Here is a 10,200-nt window from a genome sequence, read left to right as displayed (position 1 = left end):
TGTTCAGGGTCGCCGGGAGCCTATCCCACCTGACATGGGGCAAGAGGCAGGGTACACACTACAGGTCCCACCCATCACAGGGCCAACACAGAGAGACAGACAATCATTCACACCTATGGGCAATTTAGAGTGACCAATTAACCTAACCCCAGTAAGTCCATGTCTTTGGACTGTGGGAGGAAACCGGATTAGAAACCCACACACGTAGACATGGGGAGAACATGCAAACTCCACAGAGAGACCCGGGCCAAGGTGGAATTGAACCCAGACCTTTCAGATGTTATTCTAACTGTGAGGCAGCAGTGCTAACCACCACGCCATCGTGCTGCCTTTTCTTTAATAATCAAAAAAAATTTTTTTAAATGAACAAATAGTTGACTTGGTGGTTAGCGGTGTTGCTTCACAGCAAGAGTCCTGAGTTTGAATCCACCTTGACCGGTACCTGGGTGGAGTTTGCATGTTCTTCTTGTTTGTGTGGGTTTTTGTGAGAATTCTGGGTTTCTGGATTTAAATGTAAAGCATAGATCACTGAGGTGGTTTCATCTTAGGCTTATATAGACACACTCATAATAATGGTTTTAACTAACTCTTCAATAAAGATATAAGATAAAACTTTAATGATTCCACTACGGGGAAATTTGCGCATTACAGCAGCTCAGTACAGAGAAGAATGAAAGGATGAATAAAATAAATGAAACAAATAGAATAGAAAACACTATATACATAAAATATATATCAATATCAATACACACACACACACACACACCCACACACACACACACACACAACACACACACACCACACACACACACACACACACACACACACACACCACATATCAAAACACTATATACAGATATCAAGGCTGAGAATTTTATCCAGAAATTGTATTAAAAGGACACAATGACAATGGGATAAGGAAATTTTGTCCAACTTTCATCCCTCAATGTATGAATTAATGAATTTGCATAGTCGCTGCTGTAGTACGTATGTAGAGGTATGAAGTTCAGAGCACAGTGGAAATTATCCAAAGCTCATCGTTCTTTCAAGGAATTACAGAAATTTTCAGTTCACCATATTAATCCATCACATCTGATGAGATCAAAGAATTTTTATCCCAGACAACTCCACATTAACATTCCTCAAATTTCTTCCATTATATCATTCACAGTGGAGTACACTGCCTCAACTCCTTCGTCCTTTTCTGGTTCACAGCATTTCATCTCTAACTCCATGACGACCTTCTCTTCTTCGCCCTCCGATATTTCTCTCCCCCTCCCAACATCGTTTTCCTGTTCTTCTTTGACTGCTTCTTAATTTCAGCATACTCTGTCTTTGTGCTCTCTTGCCTCCTTCTTGCACCCCTGGCACTGTTTCTATTCAACGGGAAAATCAATGTTGGCGTACTCCACTTCTTTTGGCTCACTGTTAGAGTTCAGGGTCTGATTCTCCCGTAATGCCTGATCATATACCTGTTAGGTAGAAAGAAAATGATATGAGTCATTCATGTCTACCTGGTATACATACAGTATCAGTATTTAGCCCATTCATATCAATGGGTGAGTTATTTCCAAATTTTTGACTGGTACTGTCCATTCTTTCATGCTTCATGCAGTTATTTTTAATCAGTTTTTTTTTTATGGTCTGATAATCAGCTTAACGCAATCCCTTAAATATACTTCTGTTTCTTTTTTAAATCTTGACTCTTAAATATGTGACAGAAATTTGAGATGCTGCATATTCTCAGCTACATGCCTCGTAAGCATACAATTAATGTTGCATGGATTTGTACTTCTGTGAGTTGACCAACTTCATGCCTCAACATCAGTGACTGTGTCTGGTTACCCTTCTGTCGGTTTCATGTTTGCATGTCTTACTCTCAGTGCTATTTTCCTGTCTTATTTTGATAGTGTCTTGTCTCTAATGTTTTGGATTGTGCTCTACTTGCCTTGTCTTGTTCCTTGTCATTAGTGTTTGCTGTGCTCCCACCTGTTTCCTCCCTGTTGCTCTGCACTCTCCTTGTTCTGTGTTCTTCTAGTCCTAGTTTTCAGTTTTGTTTAGCTCCTGACCTACTCTGTGGTTGTTTAGTTTATTCTCTGAGCTGCCAGCAAATAAAACTGAGAATTCATTGTTTAAGTTTTTCATTACCAAATTGATCCAAGTCCTGTCTCCAGAATCCTGCATTGAGGATCTTAAACCTGCCTGCTACGCAGCCATTCCATGACACTTTTGGTGTGTTGATTGATTAAAGATAAATGTCTGTGTATACTCCATATGTTTAGGGGGATTGATCCTCTGACAGTCACTGTTGCTCAAACTCAATGAGAGTCCCTCCAAGAGTAGATTATTTATGTTATTTGTTTGTGTGTGCAAATTTCAATGTTTTAGCATTTTCCCAACTTCTAATTGAAATGGTGAACAATAACCTTCATTCACATGCCTAAAATACTATCACATTTTATAAACATTCTTAAATACAGGAAATATTCAACACTAACAAATATAAAAGATTGTGAATAAGTAAATAAAACATACACTGAATAATTTAAATGACTTACAGTGTCTATTTTACTCATTTAATATTTAAATATTTAGTTTAGGTCCTGAAAAGCTCTGCTTCAATTGGTCAACTATTTGTGAACACCCAGCATTAAATATAAATCTGCATTCCTGTGATTTCTGACTGATTCTTGTCCATGGTGTTGATCAACAGCTGGAATTATATATTGACATTATTGATTATTGCTACTTGCACTGTGTGTGTGTGTGTGTGTGTGGTGTGTGTGTGTGTGTGGGTGTGTGTGTGTGTGTGTGGTGTGGTGTGGTGTGTGTGGAGAGAGAGAGAGAGTGAGAGAGGAGAGAGAGGAGAGTGAGGAGAGGGAGGAGTGAGAGAGAGAGAGAGGAGAGAGAGAGGAGAGAGAGAGAGGGGAGGAGAGAGAGAGAAGAGAGAGAAGCTCTGTGCGTTCTGGTTCAACATGGTGGAAAAGGCGCAGAAGGCCCTGGGCCATCACAGAGTTGTTACACATGTGAATATGTAGCTGAACAAGAATTCCTCTGTTATACATTCATCTATGTTTTCATTCAATGACATTTTTTTTTTTTGGACTTGCATCACGGCCACTCATTCCTCTGCTAAAGCAACTATTTTAATTGACTTTGTTTGAAACTTGGCAGAGAATCTTGGCAGGGTGCATATAAAAGGAACCAATGAATTAATAATATTAATCTTAATCCTATATTAATCTGACCCACTTTTTGAAAATTGCCAAACCTTGGAGCAGGATGTGCTCCTTTGTGTGACTTATAAAGTAAAACACCAAAAAGTAAAATATGGACACTTCAGTATTTTAAACATTTGTGCAGAAACACAGATTTTGACTATATTTAAAAAAAAAAAAGACAATGAACATAAATACCAGATTATCATCTTGATGTGTCAGCATCTCCAAAGTCTCATCCGATTTCCAGAGCTTTTCCCTTTTTTTCTGGAGAAAAAGGAGAGAGGAAATTTATGTTCAGTTTTGTTTTATAATAATCTCAAGAGTAAATGCTTTACCTGTGCACCTTTGGGCCCAAACAACAAATGCTTGATGTAAGAAGTATCCCAGTCAAAAAGGCAATGATGATTTTAGGTATTTCAGCCTAAAAACTGCTGATTGACCTACAAAAGATAAAAAAAACAAAAATGGTTCACTTCCATGTTATTTTGAATATATACAGTTCATGCAAAAGCTGTCTGCCGATTGTGTAATTAAAAGGTTGCACTGATAAACGTGGTACTAAAAAATACGTAGTTGGAAAAAGTTACCATTTTTTCTGCCAAGTTTCTTTTGATTGGGAGGTTTTCTTTTGCTTCTCCATTTCCATTGTTGCTGACACATTCAACAGAGCTGTTGCCATTGTTTCTTACAGTTAGACTGACAGTGCTGTTGACTGTGTGGTTTGTCACAGTGGTAATGACGGAGTACTCAGTGTGGTGTTTCAGCAGCGGCCATTTGATGGTAGGTAAAGGAAGCCCTTCACTGATACACACACAGGTCAAACCCTCTGACTGAAGCACACATCCGGAGCCATCGAGGATCTTTGAAAACCCTGTAAACAATAATCAGAATCATAAAACGAGGGAAGGTGTGCTTTTAGTGTAAATATGACCCTCAGATTCAAGATTAGTGTTGTCTACTTACAAGTCACAATCACATCAATGTATGACTTCACACTTGTATCCAGATGTTTTGCTGTACAGATGTACTGTCCAGAATGTTCTGCTGTCACATTTGGAATGACAAGTGTAGCAGATCCAGTGTTACTGTGCAGGTCAGTGTAAGTTCCATTTTGAAGGTCTGTGTTGGGGCTACGTTTTTTCCACACAATCAGAGCTGGAGGGAAACTTTCAACACTGCAGGTCAGATTCAGAACATCTCCCATCTTAACAGCTGTATTCCCAATGATCTGAGGTTTCCTTCTGTCTGTGGAGCACATTTCAGTATAAGGATTGAGAAAATAAGTACAAGAAATTAGAAAATTACATTAATAAGAATACAGATGGGTAATAAAATGAAGAATAAAGTCCAACCTTTACCAGTTATCCTGTAAGGTATGTTTTGTTGGAATTGTTTACCTGTACCTGTGCCTCAGAGTGCCCCTCCCATCATCATTAAAACACCAAAAAGACAGAATGTCCTTTAGAAGAATCGTGTTCCATCTCTCCAATAGATTTTCAGTCAACTTATGTGTGCTTTTTATTTGGTTTTCATTTAATCACCCATCTTTAAGTGATAAACTTTAAAAGCCAATTACTTACATACAAACACTTCACAATATTATAGACCAAAATGTCTGACTGTGTATAATTCTGACCTTCACATTCAAAAAGATTAGTGCTATCTACTTACAAGCCACAGCCACATTGACAGGTACAGTCATGGTTGTATCCAGATGTTTTGCTGTACAGATGTACTGTCCAGAGTGTTCTGCTGTCACATTTGGGATGAAGAGTGTAGCTGACCCAGTGTGATTGTGCAGGGTCAGTGTAAGTTCCATTTTGAAGGTCTGTGTTGGGGCTACGTTTTTTCCACACAATCACAGCTGGAGGAAACTTTTAACACTGCAGGTCAGATTCAGAACATCTCCCTCCTTAACAGCTGTATTTCCAGTGATCTGAGGTTTCCTTCTGTCTGTGGAGCACAAGTCTTTTTTAAGCACTGTAGCACTGTATGTGTTATAACCATTCTACCAGAGAAATGTGTTATCAGTTCCTGCACAGATGTATAAATGCTAGCCTGCAAGGATGGAAGGCTGCTGATGTTAAGAATTAACTAACCTGTGTCGTGGTCCTGGGTCCAGCGTTCTAGATTTGGACTTCTGTTTGTATTTTGTTTATTTTTGTACTTTTTGGCACCTGAATTGTTTGTTTAGTTCATTGCTCTCTTGAGTGGCTCGTTTAATTCGTTTCAGCAATCAGGTTTCCAGAAGTTTCACATGTCTTGTCAGGTCAATGTTTCTGTCTCTTACTTTGTTTTATTTTGCTAGTCTGTGTTTCTTGTGCATTGTATTAAGTTTTGCGTCCTCTGCCTTGTTAGTGTGATTCTGTTCAGCTGTGCTCCCTGGTGTGTCCTAGTTCCCTGATTGTCCTGTGTGTGTATATATTGTCTGCATTTCCCTTAGTTCTCTGTTGCATTGCCCTTCATGGTAGTGTGGTCTCCTGTTCTGTGTTGTAGTGAGTTTGATTATACTTCTAGAAGCTCTCCATGTCTTTTGTGAGGAATCAGCAATAAAGCTGTGTGTTTGAGTCCACGACCTGCCTGCCACACTGCTCATTATGGCAATCTGATCATCTGTGTTTAGCAAATGCAAGACACAAAGTGCCACAGAAGAGTAGCAATTTGATTATTGTAGAATTTCATAGAAGATTTCAAATATCTCTTAAACACACAAACACACACACACACACACACACATCAGTAATAATTTCATTAAATCAACAAATAAAGGATTTGCTAGAAATGCCCCCTTTATTAAGCAGCCTTACAAAGAAAAGCTGTCCATGTCCACACTTGGTTTCTGGCTTGTAGTCAAAGGAATCAGTGTCTAAAATTTCATAACCAAAGTGCCCAGAAGTTGAGATCATATATTTAAAGGGTGGGATTTATAATATATTCAGGGGAACTGGATTGGTCCAAACTTGTGTTTCAGTTGCCGGATGGAAATAAATAAAAATAGTGTACTTACATAGCACTGTTAGAGTGATGTTATCTTTCAGGGGGGTGTTCATATGTTTAACTGTGCAGACGTACAGTCCAGAATGTTCTGCTGTCACATTCTGGATGAAAAGTGAGGCTGATCAGAGTCACTGTGCAGGTTTATGTCAGAATTAATTTTAGTCCACATTACCAGAGATGGAGGGAAACTTTTAACACTGCAGGTCAGATTCAGAGTCTCACCCTCCTGCACACTTTTAGGCCCAGTGATTTTAACTTTCTTCACATCTATGACACAAAGGACAATTACACATAAGTTCCTGACTTTTCTTCAATAAACACTGCAAAATTCAACAGAACAGTGAAGATAGTACTCACGGGTTACATTCAAAGTTGCACTTCTCTCTGTAGTTTGTTTCACCTGTGAAGCTGATCTTGCAGATGATTCTGGAGTTGTGGTGTTTAGCCAAAGCATTAAAGGTCAAAGTTGAGGTGTGTGTCTGTGTGAAAGCAGTTGTATTCTTAGTCCTAAAGAGGTGATGTTTCCTGTAATGTGAGATTTAGTCCCTCCTGCTCCTCTCCATGTCCAGCTGGATTTGAGGTACAGATCCAGAGCAGAGACCAGGAGCAGTGCAGGTCATGTGGCCCACTGTCCTGCTGTCAGTGTGGGAATCGTTACTGTGGGCTTCTGTTTAAGACCTGATGGGAACACGGTACATTAGTGAAGTCAAGTGAACTTGGAAAACAAACAAACAAAAAAGCTTCAGGTCTTCAACTACAACAAATTCTATTAAGGATTGTAATAGTTCCAACAGAGGTCAACAAATACTTCACTGAGATAATGAAAATACTAAATATGTTGTTGAACAGCAGCTCTGTTCTCTGTATGGTTGTTTGTTTGTCTAGTGTTTCATACCTTTAACAGAGACATTTACTTTAGGAATGAATGTAAATCCATCTTGTTCCCTCTTCAGTTCACCATTAACTCTGAGCTGATACAATCCAGAATCAGACCGTTTCAGATCATTAATGATGATGCTGCAGTTGTTCTGTCTCACATCAGGCTCCAAAAGTGACACTCGTCCTTCATATCCAGACTGACTTTAAATGCTGTTTGTTGGTGTGAAATATCATGAAAGGATTAGGACATTTGGGTTTTTTTTGCTTCACATTTGTACCAAACTAAATGTTGGGGTTAAAACCGCAGCAGCAGTCATGAAGGAACACGGGATCACAAACACAGAGTCCAGCCTCTGCTGTTGGTTGTCGCTCATTAAGAGTAACACAGTATTCATCTTTACAATATGGATTTCCCCACACTGAGGTACCTGTTAATGCAAATGAGGAGATGAAATGGACTGTGTTTAGTTTTAGGCAATAAAAATGTCTGATTCTTTATACCAAGGGTTTAATAGGTTTTGGATTTTACATTGTAGTCTAATAGTTTATAGTTATACTATTTATTATAGTTTATTTCAGTTAACAAAAATGTTTTTTTAAATTTCATTTTCGTTCACGATAATTACCCTGTTCGATACTGCAGTGATCTTTGTTATTTACATAAGCTGCTTGTTTGTGCTGTAGTCCACACAACAATCAGAACTTTAAACATTTTTAAGCCCTTTTTGTGTGTAGATACTGAAGGATTTGTAAATGGCACACAAGACAACAGATGACAGTAAAGATATTAAATTATGATAAATTCAGGCTGAAATGAAATATTTATAAGCTGTATGTGTGTCAGGAAAACAGTTTTACATACAAATGTTAAAAGATTATTTAATATCAGCAGAATTATAAAATTTTAAGGAAGATCCAAACCTCTCACAGAGAAAAGCAGAGCTGCCCAGATGAGAACAAACATCCTGATTTGATCCACAGCACGTCGAGTCTCTCCCTTCAGAGACAAACTTTAATGCAGCAAATTAAGTAAACATGTGGATATTAAAACAAAGGAAAGTTCAGTTATTTTGTAGTACATAATGAATACATAACAGTCTTTACTCCATCAATCAACACCATCCATCCAACACCATTTTTTGCTTTTTCCATCTCAAGTCGGCTCTTACTTTTATTAGCAGTGAAATACATGTAAAAAAAGTCTTCCTTTATAGTTTTAAAACTTTTTTTTTACCTCAGTTCTCTTGCTCTTCTTCACTCGTCTCTCCACAGCAATCTCTGAGTTTTTAATGTCGAGTTTCTGTTCCTCTTTTTCTTTGTCTTCCTCCTTTTTGCTGCAAAAATCAGGAAGCTTCTCAGCACAGCACTGAAAATTTACAGACAGTCTTATATCACACTATATATCTTACATACATGATTTTTTTAATATATATCTTGAAACTGACATACCAGTAGAACTGTATATCATATTACAGCACTTTAACATAGTAAAACGCATATTAAAATCCAGATCAAATACATTAAACATCCAAAAAGATCTGACAGATATTCTTTCAGCATTTCTATATTTCAGCTGCATACAGTCTCTCTGCAAATACTTCTACTTTTGCTTTGCATCTATTTACATCCTGTGGAGTCTGTACTTTAATTAGAAACTGCTTTGCAATCTTATTTTAACACCCTAAAAGGCTCTGCTGTGGCCCTCTGTGTCTCTGGAAACCTTTTGTTTGCAGCCTGCTTGAAGTGCAAGATTACAGCTGCAGGGTGTTTGTAAGAGAGAACAAATAAACTGCAGAGAAAAAGCAGAGATCAAATACAGACAGAGAGGAAAAGAGACAGTACAGCTATAGTTCCATTCACTCACACAAATACCAATACGCACATAGGATAGTGAGGTGGTGTAGTGGACAGAATTTCCTGTGGGGGACTGGGATTAAGGAAATGATTTTTTAGCTACACGAGGCCTTAATCTGGCAGTGTGTGAAAAACATTTAACATAGTGTTAGGCAAGATGCAGAAGTACCGTGACCGCAACTTACAGACATCTGCACTTTTAACCTCTGGGTGGCAAGCGCTATGAATAATGCATAAATTATATGGTTTTTGCCTCGTTCATCTCTTGTATGAGGAGATGAAAGAGCAAAACCAGTCATCTCCCTTGGTGTATCCATCACCGGGGATGGATACAACAAGGAGATGACTGGTATGCCTCAATATGATTGGCTTTTGTTATTGTTCCCTCCATTTGCAAATGTCATGCATTCAGTTCAGTTCATTTCAGTTTTACTTATATAGCACTAAAACCCAACAACAGTTGTCTCAAGGGCGCTCTACAGTGTAAGGTAAGGAACCTATAACATTAGCATTTAGCTTATTTTTCTATCACTTCACCATTGCTTAACACATACACCATGATTGTACTGCCATTAAAGGCCTTTCATACCACTGTAATTCATATCTACATGTATTAAAATAATAGAGTAATGTTAAAAAAAAGGTATTGAGAAAGATCAAATGCACTAAAGAACTTCAAGAATTTAAAATGAACTCTATTGGTATTTTCCCATTTCATCCACATTCAGCCTCTCTGCAGAGACTTCTGCATATTTAGAATTTATTTGTGTATATTTATGTTGTGTGGTATCTATACTGTTCTTAACAGTTCTTGTATTATCTCATTTAAGCACTGTTGTCCTGTGTGTGTTTGTGCGAACTTCCTTGTTTGCACAAGTTTCACACAAGAACTATGCAACATTTCGGTGTGTGTGTGTGTGTGTGTGTGTGTGTGTGTGTGTGTGTGTGTGTGTGTGTGTGTGTGTGTGTGTGTGTGTGTGTGTGAGAATGACTTTGCAAAGCTGGACCCACAGGATTTTGATCACCAACATTACATGTATCAGAAATAATCTCCTCAGTCTTTTCCACATTAATATTAGGTGGTTTATGTCAGACTACAGCATAAATAGAAGAGACATCATTCAAGTCATTACATACTTTACTGAAATGTTTGTCAAAATGTAGCTATAATTGGAACTGTGTGGCAGATTAATGTCTAAATCCTATAATATCTAATAGTGGCTGCAGAAGAAACTATGCACATAGCACA

The 10,200-nt window shown here is 38.1% G+C and overlaps 1 protein-coding gene across 1 annotated transcript; it reads right to left on the bottom strand.

Annotated features, from left to right (window-relative positions):
* Positions 1 to 1,142: 1,142 nt before the first annotated feature.
* On the bottom strand, positions 1,143 to 8,061 carry LOC115795029 (vascular cell adhesion protein 1-like). Its single transcript, XM_030750784.1, is given in 19 exon segments — positions 1,143 to 1,307; positions 1,310 to 1,385; positions 1,387 to 1,472; positions 3,417 to 3,477; positions 3,557 to 3,642; positions 3,791 to 4,092; positions 4,185 to 4,466; positions 6,229 to 6,342; positions 6,345 to 6,485; positions 6,583 to 6,732; positions 6,735 to 6,789; positions 6,791 to 6,837; positions 6,840 to 6,896; positions 7,114 to 7,298; positions 7,300 to 7,352; positions 7,354 to 7,401; positions 7,403 to 7,432; positions 7,434 to 7,542; positions 8,018 to 8,061. Coding segments are annotated over 19 exon segments (2,091 nt in total).
* Between the last annotated feature and the right edge of the window lie 2,139 nt (positions 8,062 to 10,200).

The sequence above is a fragment of the Archocentrus centrarchus genome, chromosome 16 (assembly GCF_007364275.1).
Source record: "Archocentrus centrarchus isolate MPI-CPG fArcCen1 chromosome 16, fArcCen1, whole genome shotgun sequence".
Classification (NCBI taxonomy): domain Eukaryota; kingdom Metazoa; phylum Chordata; class Actinopteri; order Cichliformes; family Cichlidae; genus Archocentrus; species Archocentrus centrarchus.
Note: the sequence above shows the minus strand (reverse complement) of the source record. Positions and strands in the feature narration are given on the sequence as shown.